Genomic DNA, 18,941 nt, shown 5'->3' on the forward strand with positions numbered 1-18,941 from the left:
GTACATTAATATCATAAAGGTGGGCTGGGGTTGTGGCTCAGTAGAAGAATGCTTGCCTAGCATGTGTGAGACACTGGATTCGATCCTTAGCACCACGTATAAGTAAGTAAAATAAAGGCTCATCAACAACTAAAACATATTTTTAAAAATTTTTGAAAAAGAGCATAAAAGCATTAGGTAGAAATAAACTACCAATGATACACATGCTAAAGAATTTTTTAAAATTCAAATGTTCAGTTAATAGAAGTCACAATGGTGATATTTTTCAATATGATTTTATTACATTTTCTGCATTCGCCAGAAGCATCGCTACAATGAAAACAATATTTGCTTCTTCAACTCACACTCAAATTAATTGATGTGGCACCTCCATTAGTTCATGATTATTTTATTAATGAATTGATTCTATATTTTCTCCAAGATAAGAAGGCACAAGACCACCAAAAAGAAATATTGATTTGTGATTGTTCTTATACTGCTCAGTGGTTTTAAAGTAAATTATATTCACAAAGCATGTTATTATTACTAATAAGGCAATCCACAAAATGCCTTGTTAAGCCAAGTATGAAGAAAAGTGCAGGAAGAAAATGAGTAAATCAATATACTACATTGAAAGGTTGCATGACTAACACACTACAGTCTGCAGCATCGCAAAGGAAGTGATTCTTCAACGGAGAATGGATTCTTATAGGGTGACCATAATGTCACAGCCTTGAAGACAGCTTCCTCTTGACTGTACCAGTAATTTTACCATATGGATTGTCTAATGGCAGCAAGACCTGTATAAAAAACACACGGTAACTTCAGAGACATCGAGCTGGCCCTTTCCTTTCTATGAATTCTTAAATCAACAGCAAAAACAATTTGTTAAATAGTAAAATGTACATGCTCTACAGTAAAGTTACTTCAGGCATGGTATTGCCTTATTTTTCTGGCCTTAGTTGAGAGATGAGTCAATTTTCCAGAAAATTAAAGAGGTTTTTTTTTTTTTTTTTTTTTTTTTTTACTTTGTAAGCACTTGGATATAAACGTTTCTAAAATGCATTACATGTCCCTGCTTTTTAAATAGAGTATAGTTAATACAATTTGACCTTTACTTGATGACTCACTTTGCATATCGATCATCATCCAATGCTATAATCCAGTCATGCCCTCCAAAGCAGCTGAGGTCCACAGGACTGCCAGCACAGTGCTAATGGCTCCGGACAGCTCTGCTTTTTGAGTTCCTTTATCTTCCGACCCTGTCATTTGTCATTTTTCTTTGCTGTCAGTGTGCCTCAACTTCCTGCTTCTTGTGTGTTGCCTCCACTCTGTATACACCTGGATGAGGGTCTGAGAGTGGCTCCAGTCATCCCCAAGATATAGTGACACCTCGTTCAGTCATGCAGATGCCTTTATGCAGAGATCCGACTCAAGTAATTTGGGCCTTCTGGCCTCCAGAAACCTAGCTGAGATTTAGGAGGGCGTTGTGAGTCTGACTTCTTAGAGGGAGAGCCACGGAGACCTCAGTCTACAAGTAAGCCCTCGGAAGGATCAGTAGGGGTCTGAGGCTCAGGGGCACCAAAGAGACCCTCCCTCTTTGCCTGGGATCCTGAGCTAAACTCTACTGTAGTCACGACACCTGATGCTTTTTCTGTTGGGCCCATTTGTTTTGCTTCTGGTGGGCGTGGCCAGGATTCCTTCCAGGTCTCTCTCTCTTGTCCTTTAGCAGATAATCATTGTAATAATACTTTAAATCCTAATCAATGAAATTCTGGAAATCATCATCCTTTCCTTCCTCTGAGGTAAATATTGCTGCCTCTCCTTTTAGCGGAACAAACAATGCAAAGGACTAAAGTTGCCCTCCCCCGCAACTCCAAGCTTGAGATCACCTCTACAGACACCTAAGAATGACCTTTGCTTTCCAATGTCACCCTCCAGCATCCACCTGCAGCTGAAGGTGGTGCAGAGCCCAGTGGAGTCCACCAACACTGTTTGTAGAACAGAAACAAGGTACCTGGCCAGAGGAATTATAAGACTTCTGGGTCGGCAGGCCCAGAATGTGGGACCTTCTGGAGATCCCTTTATTAACCTTTATCTACCAAAGAATATGAGTCTACAGCCGCAGGGTCATGCCAATAGATGGCCCCTTTCCGATTTCACTCCCCACCATATATTAAAATAAATGACCCAAAATGCTGTTTTCAGATGAATCCAATGGAGAAATTCTACCATTTAGAAAGCAGCCAATGGGAAAGGAACAGTTTTGATCGCCCAGGAACTGACCACACAGACCACCAGTTAGGACCACCACCAGGTTGCCTAGTCAGACACACTGAATGGTTTAACCTTCTGCCACAGCTGAAAAGACCTCAGGACCAGTGCATTTTCCAAGACAAAGCTTTCCTTTCAATAGATGAATTTCCTCATCTTTCCTCCTGTAATTGCAACTAGAAACACAAATACACTTTCATCTTTCCTGGGTGTATTGTGTGCTACTGAATTGACTACTTAATCAAAAGGTAGAGATGATGAAAGAAAATGAAAATAGAATCTTTTCTTCTCTTCATTGCCTCGTGATGGAGGAATAATGAAGCTGTGACCTTGAGTGGCACTTTTCCGAGAAGCAGATCTCAGAGCCGTTTCCTTGGGCACACTCTGTTCCTTCCTTGTCTCTTCCTCTCTGCAACTTCCCACCCTCCTCTGTAATCACTGGTCCACTCCTGGGATACTTCAGCCTCAGGCATTGAAAGGCCCATAGTCTGAGAGGGCTCTAATCAGTGGCAACTATAAATATCCCCCAAAGCAGCAGCTGTTAAGAGTTTTAGTCAGTGATATTGTCAAGTTTACAAAGAGGCATTAGAGGGAGGTGGGACAGAAACGCGCTTTAAATATTTTTAAAGTTCTCTTACCTCTTCGTTGTTGATCAGGCCCATTTTGGACATATCTATGTTAAAGTAGTGAATGTTTGGCAGGCTGATTTCCATGTCTTCTATCTGGAATCCACAATAGTACGCATCACATGGGGCAACTGTGAGTCTCTCTTTCTCTCTCTCACTCCACCTCCCCACTCAACCCCCACTAGCCCTTTACACAATTCCCAGCTCTGTCCTCAAGACAGCTTCTGATGTTCCTCTACTGCCCAGCGCTGTTCTCTCTCACTAGTCCTATTATTAGGTGATAGGCCCACTTCTCTTCCCTCAGTGTACGAAATCTGCTTCTCTAAAAAAATATGTGCTCCTCAAGTCAGAAACCTAGGAGAATTCTTCGGCCTCCAACTGGCCTCCAGGAACAGACTAGTCAACATCCTAAACTCCTCTTCATTCCATTCCCTCCTCTTCAGGCCTGTCCCCACATATCACATATAAATATTTAAAAATTATAAATCAAGCTTAAAAATGCTAAGTGAAATATGTCTATCCTAACTTGAGAAATATACTTTCATAACAACATGGAAGGCCAGGTTTTAATGTCAAATTCTCCAGTGCTTTGGAGTGTCATGCCAAATCATGCTACATGGAAAGAGCCAACTCTCTGCTCTTGGTCTACACCACCCTTTTTCTTGGACTCGTGTGGGCAGATACTCCAGATCACATGCCAAGTCCCATCAATACCTCCTGCAAACATCTTCCCCTTTGTCCACTCTCAGGTCCAAGAGTGGACACACCAATAGCACCATGTGCCTTCTGTAGGATAGGTCTCTAGAAGAGGTTTGTCAAGGTTCTGGAAGTAATCTCAGAGCCATTGGGGCAGGAAGTTTGGGGGCCATGTTGGCCCCTGGAGAGTTTGTTGACTTGGGCCCACCAACTCTTCACCCAATAGAAGGAGGCACAGCCAGAGGAAGGCCTGAAGGGGGCCCATGGCACAAGTCTCTCTTGTCCAGGTCTAAAGGGGGCACTTCTTTCCAACCCCACCATGGTCTGGCACAGGCTCTCCTTGCACATTTCTGCAATAGCATTCCAACAGGTCCCATCATCTTTTTAGTTCATCATACTGCTGACATAGTAATCTTTCTAGAATGCAAATTAGGCCATATCCCACCTGCCTTAACTCTTCAGTGACCCCTCATGACTCTCAGGATAAAGTAAAGGCTCTATAAATAAGCCCACAAAGGCCCTCTTGACTAGTTTCTGCCTCATAAGTAAAAGGAAGGACTCACATGGAAGGACTCTCAGTTCTAGAACTCCATATATTGTTGACTCTTTGTAGTAAATGACAATATCATGTTGTTACCTCCATACCTACCCTTCTCCCTTGTCCTAGAGTATAAGCCCAAATTACCCCTGCTTGTCCCTAAAGACTGAACACATACACATCTCCCTCAATCTGGCCGTCACTGTCTCCAATGCCTAAGTTAAATGCTTCCTCTGTATTTCCATAATAATCCACTATCTAGTGTATTGTTTGTTTACTTATTTTCTTTGTTCACTGAATTATCCACTTTTTTGGAGTAGGATATTATCTAATTTATCTTTGTATCCTTTGTGCACTGCCAGAGGATGGATGGATGGATGGAATGAATCCCTTTACATCTCTCTTTCATTCTCTGGATCTTCTAAAAGATAGAAGCTCCATCTAATTATCTCATCAAGGCACTGAAGTGTCGTGAATGACTTAAATAAGTGACAGGTTGAAGGGATTTAAAGAATTTTCGACAAAACTAGAGAACTATAGCAGTGGCCTGTGTTTTTAGGTTGAGCAGATTTTTCCATTTTTGCTCTCTTCTCACTTGCTATAACAAGCTTTTGAACAACAACAGATGTCATTTTTCATGTGTCTTCCACTTTCTTATTTTAACTCGAAACTCTTTCTCAGAGCTGACAGGAGACACAAGTTCTCTAAATCCTCAGAATGGCAAGTGACAGAACATACCTCCGGAACCTGGCTCAGGGAGAGCACCTGGATGTCATAGAGGGTCTTCTGGACGGAGGGCGAGTACTCGCCTTTGTCATAAGGCCCAGAAAATTTCTCCAGGATGATGTCCCGAACAGTGCCCCTAAAACACAGGGAAGGAAACTGAGGACTCTCAGGGGATAGCATTTTAAGAATATATTATTAAACTAAGGAGTGGCATTTCTGTCCCCCAGAAAACATTCATGTTGATGGTTTTATAAGAGATTATTCTCCTATAATGTCAAAAAACAATACTCACTTCCCATTTCCCTACAAACATACAAACACATACACACATACCGCTCAGCAAATGCGGAATGCCACTAGGCTGTCCTCATGGATTAGCACCAGGGCCTAATGGACTTTTTAGGGTAAGTCTCCCATCATGTTTGAAGAGAACTCCCAAACACTCTAACCTTCTCACGGCCCTGCTAGGCTTGTTCCTTGACTGTTACCTTAGGGATTTTACTCCCTGCCAAACTTCAGCCTAAGCATTTTATGGGACAATGTCATTGACTTCTCAATATAGCTGAAGCAGGCAATACTATTCTCCCCTATTTAGAGACGATGAATCTGGGTTCAAAAGTTTAAATGATCTACTGAGTCCATGTCTTCAATGAGAGACCCAGAACACTACCCTGATTTTGGCATGCTTAATCTCATGCTCTTTTCAACATAAATAGAGCAGGCTCCTGCTGCCTAGGGGAGCAATTGAAATTAAAAAAGGAAAAAAGAAGACTGAGGCGAAGTTCTCTTCAAGCATTTTAAAACCTATCACATCATTTTTTTTAAATGGAGAAAAACTATACCAGTGGGAGGAAACTATGTGGGGGAGGAGCAGATTCCACCTCATCATAGGGTAGAAATTTCTAACAATTAGAGCTTCAGCGAAGAAATAAGATACCTAGTTAAAAAAACAAGCCCAAGGAGTTCAGCAGCCTAATTATTCCTTGTCAAAGATATTATAATAATATTCATACCTTTACATTTTTAAAGAATTTGTCATTTGCAGGGTACTTCTCTAAATATCCTATCATTTTGCATTTAGCCTAGGTTGACCAATTGTCCCACTTTGCCTGGGATCAAGGGTTTTCCTGGGATGTGGGAATTTCAGAATTAAAACTAGGAAAGTCCCTGGCAAACTGGGAAAGGTTCGTCACCCTGGCTTAGCATCACTCAGGGTACTGAGGCTAGATATTATCTCCAATTGATTCAGTGTTTCTTAAAGTCCAGCAGTGTCAGCATCTCCTGAGAGTTTGTAGTCAATGCAAATTCTCAGTCTCCCCCCAAGACCTACAGAATCTGAACCTGTGGGGGTGGGCTAGGGATCTTCATTTTAACAAGCCTACAGGTGATTCTGATGCACTCTAACTTTTAAGAACCACCGATTTAATGAAGCAAAATACAGAAGGGATTTCTGAACAGTGGAGAGATGGAGTTGAAGGGCCTCTAAATTTTTCATTTATATCTAAGACTGAATTCTGGTCCCCTGGAGAGAAGGCAGCTACAACCTGCCCATGCTCCATGTCCTAACACTCATTCATACCAAGTAGCCTCAAAGTCCACGTGTCTGCTCTGGTGATAGCGCCACTTGCAGTATACTTGGGTAGCAAAGCATCGGTCCTTCACCTCAGGAAGGGTTGTGAACTGGTCCTTCAGGAATCCTTCAAATCCAGACTGAGTTGTTTTCAAGATCTTGAGGTCTTTGATTCCAGAATGAATGACTGGATATCCTATTTCAAATAGAAAGGTAAGAGAAGATGAAGTAATAAACAGAACATTGTCTTCTTACTGACACCTAGCACCGTAGACCCTGGCCATTAAAACATGGCACACTGTATTTGTACAAAGAACATCTTCTGCCCATGTTTTCTGTCTTCCTGTTTCCTCTAATTGATAAGGATGTTGTGCCTTTCTGGATATCTGGATTCCATGACTCCCTTCTTCTTAGCTATGTACAAAAGTATCTTCTCAGACAATTTACCTCACACATTTTAGCTCCATCTCATTTGACCAAGAAGTATGCTGAAATGAGTTAATGAGCACCTCAGGAGCAGTTCTTCTGTCTCTTGTGACACCTTCATTGGAGGTAGCCCTCATGTTGACCATCTACAGTGGCTGATGACTTCAAATACCACTAGACCTGGTGACATCTCCGTGCCCTGTGGTTATTATCTTAGCAAATCCAGATAACTTCATGAATGGGTAGCAGCGTGGGCTTGGCTGAGACTAAATTTAAACTGGGGAGATGAGGCTGGTGATTCACAGGCATGGATCTGCCTAAATTGATATCCACATAGACTTTATTTATTTGGATGATGGAGAAGAGTTGTTTTTTGGCTGAAGTTTGTTCATGGGTACCTCAGGGAAATAGGGGTGAATTGAAAAAATGGAGGATATGGTATAGCTCCCCTGTCTTAGCTGTCCTCTCATAAGGTGATGGGGCAGGTGGAGAGGAGACAGGCAGAATTCAAAGAAACTGTGTACTTGTGTGCTAGGCAGTTACAGCTCAGGGCCCAGGTGACAGGTGGGGCACAGAATTCGGGAAGGGGGATTCCCTTTCTCTTTCTATATGGAACACATGAAAGTTCCAGCAGTTTAGTGGAGCCTGAAGAGAACAGGGCAGAGCTGGAGAGATAGCAGTTGAACCCAATGGGTGCAAACTTCTTCCTCCGCACATGTGAGACAAATAGCCCTTCAAGTCTGCCAGAAGCGGGAGAGTCTGACTGCACAAGTCTAGCAGTTTAATAGTGAGAAAGCCATAAGATTATGAAAATTCAGGAATCAACATTGTCATGACCTTTCTTGTATGCACAGACTGGTGAGGACACTGGACATTGCGCTCAGAGAAGTCCCAATAGCAAAGTGTCATAGCAGGGTTATTAAGTCTACCTCTTTTCAGTCTCTAATTTGGTCCTGACAAATACCAGTTTTTCTTGGCCTGTTTAGCCTAAAATTTAAGGGCCAGAGGTATCACAACTACATGGTCTTAGTTGAAGACCAGGAATATAACTTGATCCTCAAGTAAAAAACAAAAAACAAAGGTAGAATGTTTTCTCTGATATGTGAATACTAACCCATAACAAGGGAAGTTTGGGAGAGGAAGTATAGAAGTTCATTGGATTAGATGAAGGGGAATGAAGGGAAGGCAGGGGATGGGAATAGAAAAGGCAGGAGAATGAAGTGGAAATAACTTTCCTATGCTCATATATGAATATACATCCAAGGACATTTTGAAACATGCAGGTTTCAGAGCTAGGCAAACAAACAACAAACATATTTTGATAATTTTAGTGCTATATGGGTACACCTACCAGAGAGAGCAATGACCAGAAATTAGTGATAGATCTGCTGATTAAATATGTTCTGATTAAATAAACTGTTCTGTGCAGAGTGTTCCAGGATAATGTGGTATAACAGAAAGTGATAATTGTTTAACTTTCTGAAGTTCTTGTTGGAAGCTACATCTGAAGAAGGATTGAGAGAAGGATAGCAATACTTTAACACCTTCAGCTGGCTGAGTTTATCAGACCTAAATGTACAATGACATGGTCTCACAGAATCCGCATTTTAAATACAAGAGTCTAAATGTCAAACCCAAGAGAATTGAAGATGTAATCAATAGTTACCTGTTCAATAAATGAGTGTAGCAAGATTGATGCAAGTCAAGAATAAGAGTTCAGTTCACTTCCATCAATTTTTCCCTGTTTCCCTTCCTGATTCCTTCCAACTCTCACATACAATGTGGAAACCAGAAAGGAGAGGGGGATCAATATTGAATGAGAATGTCTTGTCTGAAGTCATGCCTTTAGCTGTTGCCTTTTTCAGTCTTTATCTTACTTAATCCTCAGAAGTTTAGAAGTAGGTATTTTTATGCAGGTGATTTTTATTCATCTGCCCATAGTCACATGGCTAGAAACTGGCAGAGGTGGAGTTTAAATTCAGCACCACATATGAGATTCCATGCTTTTCTGCCCCCTTTTTATATCACTCTCCATCTGTGCAATGTTTTCTCTTCCCTTTAACTCTCTTTCCCCATTCCTGTACTGTAAGAGGCCTTTCCAAGAGACGAGAAGGTGGCTGCCTCTCATTCTACAGTCTTTTTGAGGGCCTCTGGTCCCAGCCTGAAAATATCATCTTTGATGATCCAAAATGGAGATTGAAGCATCAGTTTTAGAAATGACTTCTATCTTGGAGATGTTTTTATTCCTTAAAAATTTCTGTCTCCAACCTTTGTAAACTAATATTATCTACCTCCAACAGTAATCCCTTCTAGAAAACACAATCCTATTGGAGTGAAACACAGGTTTGCAATCAGGAGTGGAGTTAAAACAAGTACTAGAAACTATGGGAAGGGAATAAAAGGTGAAGGATAACCAAAGACAAACCTAACCTGCTTCACCTTTTCCAATACTGCTGGCCTTGATTGTCTGCATCTGGGCAAACCAATCAGACTTTGGCTTGTCCAGTGCTCTTACTCATAGAAGGATTCCTGGATGCAGCATTGCAAAGTGGTTTGGATTCCACAGCTTTGGGACTCAGATTTCCCTATATTCAAATCTCAGTTCCTTTCCTGCCCTCAACCTACCTTTTTATGAGCACTGTATCCTTGAGGAAATTACCTAACCTCTTTCTACCTTAATTTTCTCACCTCTAAAATGGAGATGACAATCATATCTGTTCCCTGGAGTTGATACACCTTCAAGACAATGCACATGAAAGGCTAGTAGATGGCTGCATATAGAAGGTGCTCTGTAAGTCATTCTGGTGATTTTGCCACAATTGGCTTTTTCTTATTGACTTCAACCATCTGTAAGTGTTTCCCATGCTTTTCAAAATCCTCACCAGATTCTGAAAACTACTTCTCCTGTGCCATCCAGTCTATTGTCAGCCCTGGGATGAGATTTATTGATCTCAGAGGAGTGTCAGTCTCCCTAGGCTACTTCAAAATGATTTACTCTTTCACTAGAGTCAGAAAATGGAGAAAATGGTTGCATTTTTAGTGTATTTTGGCAACAGTTTCCCACAGCATAAAATATCTCGTGTTCCCCAAAACAATTAACTGTTGCCACAAGTTTTGGCAGAGCACAAACCATCTCCTCTGGTGCTCCTATGGTTTCATGAACAACAAAACTATTCTCTTCAAAGTTATAGGAATTTTTTCCTTGGCACACATTAGACACACTGGATGAAATCAGAGAGCTTATTTTATCTCCTCTGTTGGCAGTGCCCCAGCTTTCAAAACACTGGTAAGGACCTGAGGCTTTCAAATTCCTAGGGCCAACAACTAAAAATATGATGCCTCACACACACTCAAAAGAGATTCCAATTTAGACTAACAAGAAGTAATTCAACCAAGAAGACTGTCCTTTTCTAGGTTACTTACTGTGAAACCACTTAATCAGCTTTTTCCTCCCTTTCCTGCCATGGTTAAGGAGTAATGCAAAAAGAGATTTTTCACATTTTACTTTGCTAGAACATAATCTTTTCTAGCTCTTAGTGTCCTCCTACACACTTAACAGACTGTGGTTTATCTCTCAGAGAAGCATATATCTACCCTTTAGCTCTCTAAGGGAAAGAACTCACAGCAAATTAATAGAAAATAAGCCCAATCCTTACCTACGCATCAGGTGTCACAAAGCACAAAGCTTTACTGAGCCAAAGGGGGAAAAAAAAACCTGTCATGAAGAGGATAATTGCTTCCACATTTAACACCTCCAAAAAGGACACAAATAGCTAAAAGTAGGATATTTTAAAACTATATAAATCATTCTACTAGAATATCTCAAACTTGTAAAGCACTAGAAAAAAAGTGAAGATCAATTAAATAGCATTTGCCTTTGAGAGTCCATTTAGCTTATTCAGGGTGCACAAAAGTCCCCTCCCTGCGATTCTGTATGGGGAGAGATGACATCACCTGGGTGGAAGGCCATCACGCTTTGGTACAACTAAGAAATGATCAAGGTAAGACTTTGGCTTGTCAAGAACTTTCCTCATGAAGAAACTGAAGACCTTGCATCTTGATATCAGAAGTACACCAATAGGCTCCTTGGCAGAGGCCATCTCTGCCCCTGGTTCTCCCCTCCCCATCTGTCAAGCTTATCACCTCTTAAATCTCTTCTTCTGGACTTGGATTTCATCAACCCCCTGCCATAACACCACCTCTTCACATCAATTAAACATTTCTTTCATTCTTTTCTTTACTACCATAAGACAGTGTCTCTTACTTGAAATCTCTACTCCATCTTCCATTTCTCTATTTAGTTATATTTTAGCTAGATTTTTATAATTAGTGTCAGAATTGGAGAAATATGATGCTTAAAGAATTGTGAATTTTAATACCAACAGTGTAGAGGTTTCGAGGCTGATTAAGTTCATTAGTGACTCAACCATCCCAGTGACATCAAGGCTCGGCTAAGCTTGTAGTTCAATAGAGACAACTTGAGAAAGTCGAAGATCCAGGATCCGCATGACACCTAACCCAGCAGACATCACCTCTGCAGAGCCTAGCTCCCCTCTCAAGGTTAGGGAAGTCACCAACACAAGAGCAACCCTCTGCTGTTCAGGTTAGCGAATTTCTTCCTCTCTTCAAGAGTCTCTCAATGAACCAGCAGACTTTGGAACACCTAAAAATACAGCTCAATGTCATGACTTTCAAGATCCACTAGGAGGAAATAATGTAATGGGAGTCTTAGAGCAATCCCCAGGGCCTAAAATGGCCCCTGAGACTCAGTAGGCTTTCCCCAACTATTCAATCAGTTGATAAACAGCAATGAACCCATTCTACCAGAAGAAGCCCAGTCACCTATTCTGCTGGGAAGAATCCCTTTTGGGAGTTGAATGATGGAATGAGTGACTAAGTGCATGTGTTTGAGGGGGAAGAATTCTCATGATTCTAGTCAGCCCCCTAGCAAAGACACTACTCAGGTTTGAAACAGCAGCCTTCACAATTGGAGTTGGTATGTGTGCAAGTGTAAGATGATGATTATTTTCTTCTGCTAAACCCACGCAAGGGTATTTCTTACAACAATGCTTGTCATATTGACTCATGGTCACAATTCCTGCAGTTTTATCTCTGAGACAATAAGCAAATTAAAAATTAAACTTGTTTACCAAAGAGCACGTATGCCTACTCTCCAAAGAGGGACAGTGTATGAACATCATCCTTGTATCATAACCCTGGAAAGACATTCACATTCACATGCCTGTGCACACATGTACCTGTGTACACTTAGAGCAAAAGATGCCTCTTTCCATAACCTGATCCCTGCCAGCCCTGAGTGACCTCAGAGGAGGGCTGGGCTCTAGATGATTCAATCTGGAGCCTCTGGGGACTGGGGCCACAGTGACCTCAGTCCCCAGAAGCTCTGTAGCTTTCTGCAGAAAGAAAAAGGTTTAACCTGATTGCCCTGGTTAGTTTTTCCATTTTACAGTGGCGAGGTTATTAAAATTCAGGTAGATACTGACTTTAGGTAATTCCTGGGAAGAAGGAGAAACTTTTGTTTTTGTTTAGTTTTGTTTTTAATAAATAGCAGATCATTGGCCACTTCACTTCCACCTAGATGGTTGTGCCAGAAGTATTTTTGTAGAAGTCACTAATGACGCGTCTATTTGCCAACAGCAGAGTTTCTTTTGTTTGTTTGTTTTGTCCTCTTTTAACCAAATTTCTTAACTCTCCTGTGGCAGAGACTAAATCTTTTCCTCTTCCTCTTGGGTACAGCATTTTTCTGCCTCTCTTGCAGTCAGATTGATTATGTGACTCTCTCCAGTAAAAGTGCTCTGTGCCATTTCAGGCCTGGTGCTGATGCTTGTGAGGTTTTGCCCTCCTCCTTTTCTCCTCCAACTTCTTTGCCTCTCCTAGTTGCCTGGCATAGGAATCAACTCCCAAGTAACCCCAGAAAGTAAGAACTAAAAATGTAAAGTTGTCATTAGCCTGGATTTCTGAGTAACTTCATGGAGCAGAGGTCCCATAAACAAACACTTAACTTGACTTTTACATAAAGCTTCTTGTGATGAGCTATTACATACAGACCTACTTGTTATGCCTCCTGTTACATCAAAAACTATCCCTGACTTCTTGAATTATACTTTTTTTCTCCTGCTTTCATGACATCATTGACCCATACCTCCTGTCTGACCATCCTTCTGTCTCACTCTTTGAATGGCCCAATTCTTAACCTAAGGAATTTTCCCCAGGCCCTCATCTTTCCTCTTCTCACTTTATGTGCTTTTCTGGAATGGTCTCTTTTCCCATGTTTGACCTATCAGTGTGTTGATAGTCCTCAAATATGTCTCTATCCCATATTGTAAAACTCACCACCCTCCTCCCATAAACTTCTTCCTTGTTTATGAGTTGATTCCCCCATCCTTAGTCCTCCTAATTTAGTCCTCCTTACCTCCAACCTTCCAGCCCTCTCCAAAAATTGAGACCTACTGGTAAGACCTACACTTCACACATCCTCACACAATGCCCACAGCAACTTCTGAGTCTTTCCATCTCTACTTCTACTGCCTTAGTTCAGACCCAATCACATCTCCATCTCTCCAAATGTCTCACTACAGTATGCTTCTCCAGCCTGTTCACCAGACCTTGATCAACATTACTGAACAAAAGCACAGATATGCATACACCCTCACTCACTCATCTGATCATTAAAGGTTCCTGTGGTTCTCTGTTGTCTTACTAAACAATAATTATGGCTGTTATTTAAGTAGTGCTTCCTTTGTGCCAGGCACTGTACTAAATGCTCTAATAAAATAAGTTTAACACTTCTCTCCTTCATTTCTCTGGACAATTGTAGAGTGGGCATTAGCATCCTCATGTTACAAATGAAAACCCATTTAAATTGTGTAACTCACTTGTTCCCGGTCACAAAATTATTAGGTAGTAGAGTTCAAATTCAAATCGAGGGTTCATTCTGACTGCAAGGCCTCTGGGCTTAACTGCTGTGAGGGGAAAAATATGCCCTGGAGTTACACTAAACTTGTTAGTACGGTGCATGAAGCCCTTCAGAGTCCAGTCTGAATCAACTTCTTCATCCTTATCTCCATCTCTTCCATTCTGGGAACCAAACCCACTGAACCTGTTTCTGGTCCTCAAATGTTTTGACTTTTCAACAATCAAGTACTTGCCTAATACAGTGCTCCGCCTGAGGCTGGTGCTCAAAACATTTCAGTTTCTTCTACTCCTTCATGAATTCTACCCATATGTGTCCCATTTCTTCTGCTTATATGCCCCTTTCTCCATTCTATGCCCAACATATTATGAATTATTATTCAAAAGTCAGTTGGAATATTTCCTTTCCCCTGTCAAGTCTTCCAGGCTTCCCTTGGCAGAGTTAGTTTCTGGTGCTTCTTTGTTCCTTTATCATTCCTTAAATCCCTTCGTTGTGGTGTTTAGTCTCTCATATTGCAGTGAATCTGTTTATAGATCTACCTGCCGTGATTCATCTCCTGTAAACTTACTAAGGTCGGGGATAGAATCAGAGATGTGCACCTCTTTATCTTCAGCCCTTTTGTATGTAATATGTTCCCAAAATCTAATGGCTAAATGAATGGTATAGGAATGAATGACATAAACCCTTTTCATAAACATTTCATAAATGTTTTTATTTTTTAATAAGATCTCCCAAAGTCTAATTCTATCCCATGCTGTTATTTTATATAATTGAAAGTGAAATGAAGAACGTGTTCAGTGTCCTGAACATATTTGAAAACCAGTTGAGAGATACACTGATCAATAAAATAGCCACTAGCCACATGTGGCTATTAAGCACTTGAAATATGGTTAGTGTGACTTAAGATGTGCTGAAAATATAAAATATACACAGGATTTTAAAGACTATATATATATATATATATATGTTTTGTTTGTTTGTTTGTTTGTTTGTTTTGAGACAGAGTCTTGCTAAGTTGCTGAGGACCTCACTAAGTAGCTGAGGCTAACTTTGAAATTGTGTTCCTCCTGCCTCAACCTCCTAAGTCACTGAAATAAGACAATATTTTTAAAGAATGTAAAAGATTTTATTTATGATTTTTACATTTATTGCATAAAGATATTTTTGATATATTGGGTCAAATGAAATATATTATCAGAATTAATTTTTCTCATTCTTTTTGTTCTTTTAGTGTGATTACCAGAAAAATTGCAAATTACATATGTGGTTTGCAGTCTATTTTAGACAAAGTTGGTTCAGAGTATCTATTTTATGAGGGTAGTCTCTGTGGTTTGGGCAGGAAAACTCTGGACTAACAGTCAAGAAAATTTTCTTCTCTCTCCTCCATAGTCATACCTAAGGCAAGAGAGAAGGAAGGAAGGAAGGAAGAGAGGAAGATAAAGAGGAAGAAAAAAAGAAAGGAAAAGAGGAGAGGAAGAGGGAGGGAAGGAAGGATAGAAGTTTATTTTCATTTTAACAAAAAAAAAAATCAGAGAGTTATCAGAGAGTTATATGATGTGACTTCACATTAGAGGATAAAAATTATTTTTTCAATTTACTACAGTTGTTCAATCTCTTTCACATATCCATAATCTTATAATTGTCAATCAAACACTGAGAAGGCCCTACCTATATCTGAACTCTGTATTGATAGTTAAAAATATTAAATGATAACTGGTATACTAGAACTTTCTAAAAAGGACATTATCCAACACAATGCAGAATGAAATGAGACCTTTTATTTTATTGACCTTATAGTATTTCTCAGATGCCACCTCAATTCTTAAAGAAGATTGTTAGAGAAGAATGATAGAGAGACAAAGGCAAAAGGGAAAGGAAAATTCAGAAAAAAAAGTTCAGAGTCTACACTATCAATTTTTGATGATAATTGAAGCTTATTTTTTTACTGGGATGAAGATATTTCTCCCAACTTTGGCTCCATGGTTTTTACAAGTCATCTAATCTAAATCTTGGTGAATTATTTAACTCTGCCCCAACAATCTCAACAAATCAGTGGAACATGAGACTTGGGAAATTTAATATTTGCTCTGCTTAATTATCAGTACCAATTAGGTCTGTATTATAATAATGTTCTATCATTAATTTTTAAATTTCTTGGTAACTAGAATTATATAATTATTATTGTTATTTTAAATAAGATTCATTTAATATAATTATATTATTATTAGTGGTTTATTATGCAAATAAAGTGTCAAGAAAATTTAACACTTATTTAGTAACTATTTCCTATAGAAGTTGCTATAATTATAGCATGATATGGTACAAAAAAATAATATTGATGACAAAGTTCAGAGATTTTAGTTCTTGTCAGCTTGGGCCATTTTTTTCCTGCCTCACCTAAAAATTGGATAACAAAAATGATATATTCCACTCAAGCTCCAGATTGTGTTACAAAATTAATTGTTCCACTTTTATATTTTCAAGCAAAAGTAGATAATTCTTTAATGTAATCCAAAGTCACAATGTTCATTCCCATCTCAGATGTAAAATCCTTAAAAATTCTCTACAGTTTTTGTATATGTTAATAAGCAGAATTGTTTAGAAGGCAAAAAAAAAAAAACATGAAATTGCCTTTGCAGAATTAAAACATAGAAAAAATGGTTTCTTACCACTCCTCATCTGTTCAACCTCGCAGAAGTGTGTTCCAGTGGGAGTGTGAATAAATGCATGGACATGTTTAACTCCATTCTGAAAATTAGGGGAAAATTTGGTTTCAATAAAATTTTAGCATATATAACAAAGCCAATTTCTTTAATTAAACCAGGACCATAAATGAGTGAGATAACCTTTTCAAAACGCTTCCAAGGGACCTCTTCCACGTAGACATGAGCTCGGATGACATGGTTAAAAGAAGAAAGGAAATGCTCACAGATATTCAAAGCAAAGTTTTCTATGGTTTTGATCTGTAAAAAGAAACAAAATGCTAGTGAATAGAAATGCTTTCCCCATTTAAAAATATTTTTTAAATACTCATTGAGCTCTATCCTGGTCAATTGCTTTACAAAATAAAAGAAACAGAATTAGAAAGACTCTCAGGAGACAAACTGATTCTTATCCCAAGTTCTCACTGGAGTTCCCAAGTCTTCATAGATTACCATCCCAGGCTGAGATCTAACCTGTTTTTTAAAGAAATCTGTCTTTTGGGAGAGGATGTAGCAGTGGATGAATAAAAAGTTACTTATCATTCAGATTGTTCTCATAGTGAGCTCGGTCATCAGCTACATCAACCACAGTACCCTCCATAACATTGCAATGGGGTATCCCAGTTTCCCATGGAAAAAAATGTTAATGAAGAAATATCTTGCCTGTCTTGCCTTGGAAATGGGCTTTCTGTTGAGAATCCCTGACTTTGCACTCCCAGAAACCAGCCCACCATGTTTTCACAAATTCTCTATATTAACCTCTAGACAATATTTTAAAATTCTAGCATAGTCTGTGAATTAGTAATGGCTTTATGTGTAATTGAGGTTGACTATTTGTAGGCTTCTCCAACATAGATCTGTTTTATATTTGTCCCAGAATAAGTATTAATATCATCCCATTTCACATTCAAAAGTATCTTGGTTTGGATAAGAAATTATATGGTCACTCATCTAATGAATAAACTTAAATTGTTTTAACATTCAGGTCTATTCCTTCACTTTTCTCCAAAACAGAAAACATAGGATACTGTGGTAGCGGACCCTTTTTCATATCACAGCACAGTCTTATTTTCAAAAAATGTTTAAAAGCAATTTCTTTTTCCACAGCTCTTACCTTTTGCTGGGCCATTATGATTTGCAAGAGCAAGGTTCAGAATGGAAATAGACCTTGCAGAAATTACATTGCAATTAGTGTGTTCATTTAATGTGTTATGGTTGTGGATTTCGTGAAAAAAAAAAAAAAACATAAAAACATGAAAAAATAAGCTTTGAGTCTACATTTCTTGCCTTTTTAGATTTCTTGGCAAATAAATACTTATTTAGAATTGCCCAGAAGTCTGCTGGTGGCCCAGCACAGTTTCATTCACACTTGAAGAAACTGGAGGTGGAAGTGCAAAATATCAAGTTCTATCAGATCTAGGTCACTCTTGAAGAGTACAATTAACTGCCACTATGGAAAGAAAGTGGTAATGGAGTAAGCTAGGAAGGCATTAAATAGATTTCAACAATAAAAAAGGAATGTATCTTATTCTCAATATTTTCTTCTAGGTAACAAGAAGAAGAGAAATGTTATGTTCTACTGTAAATGCACACCATTCTAAAAGAACAACTAATGATAGGACTCAAAGAAATAGATGACAGAAATGTATTAAATTGCATTCTGAAATCCTCCCAGGACTCTGATTTGTCTATAATTGCTAATTAGAGATAATATATTGATTTGTTTTATAGGATTATTACTCTAAAAGATTGAAGAAGAGAGAATAAGGAGGAGAAAGAAAGAGGGAGGGAGGGAAGGAAGGAAGGAAGGAGGGAGAGAGGGAGGGAGGGAGGAAGGAAGGAAGGAAGGAAGGAAGGAAGGAAGGAAGGAAGGAAGGAAGGAAGGAAGGAAGGAAGGAAGGAAAGAAAAAAAGAGGAGCAAAATTTTTTCTTAATTTTTTTGTAAGACTGAGAATCTTGCGCTGACGATATAGACCATCCCATAGGGCGCTGGCTTTGCAAGCAGAAAGGCTGGGGTTCAAATCCCCAGCACCATGGGATTGGGGAAAAAACAACAACAACAACAAAAGACTGAGAATCTTGTGGTAGGAAGGAAATTTTTTAAAATGGCTTAAATGTCAAAAAATAGGTGAAACAGTAATGAAAACCTTAAAAATCAAGCAATAACCCCATGCTATCTTACAGTGAATTCTGCATTAAGATAGGCAGCACCTGTGAAGAACGATGCCTACCCCTTTGAACTTTGCCATGACATGAACTGTGTTCTTGATGGTGTCTGTAGGAATGATGTCTGAATTATCCCCATGCAGGTAATCCTTTTTGGAACTCAGAGTAAGTTGCACTGAAGCCGCCACCTCTTTAATGCTGTGATATTTTCCTTCTCGTTGAATGTGGAGAACTTTTACCATATCCTTCCCATAGCCAGTTCGCACAAACTCCACTTCATCATTCTGCAATGAAAACATGATCA

The 18,941-nt window shown here is 39.4% G+C and overlaps 1 protein-coding gene across 3 annotated transcripts in view; it reads right to left on the bottom strand.

Annotated features, from left to right (window-relative positions):
* Positions 1–259: 259 nt before the first annotated feature.
* The window catches only part of LOC306661143 (uricase), a 30,552-nt gene continuing 11,870 nt past the window's right edge, over positions 260–18,941 (bottom strand). For all 3 annotated transcript variants that reach the window (XM_079139927.1, XM_079139929.1, XM_079139928.1), the window contains 7 exons: positions 18,703–18,921; positions 16,616–16,732; positions 16,439–16,517; positions 6,419–6,605; positions 4,852–4,975; positions 2,892–2,975; positions 260–779 (listed from right to left, as the gene is read on the bottom strand). In XM_079139927.1, the coding sequence (XP_078996053.1) occupies positions 705–779; positions 2,892–2,975; positions 4,852–4,975; positions 6,419–6,605; positions 16,439–16,517; positions 16,616–16,732; positions 18,703–18,921 (885 nt within the window). In that variant the 3' untranslated portion in view covers positions 260–704. The remainder of the gene's footprint in view (positions 780–2,891; positions 2,976–4,851; positions 4,976–6,418; positions 6,606–16,438; positions 16,518–16,615; positions 16,733–18,702; positions 18,922–18,941) is intronic.

Source organism: Sciurus vulgaris (assembly GCF_902686455.1).
Source record: "Sciurus vulgaris genome assembly, chromosome: 1".
In the NCBI taxonomy this organism is placed as follows: domain Eukaryota; kingdom Metazoa; phylum Chordata; class Mammalia; order Rodentia; family Sciuridae; genus Sciurus; species Sciurus vulgaris.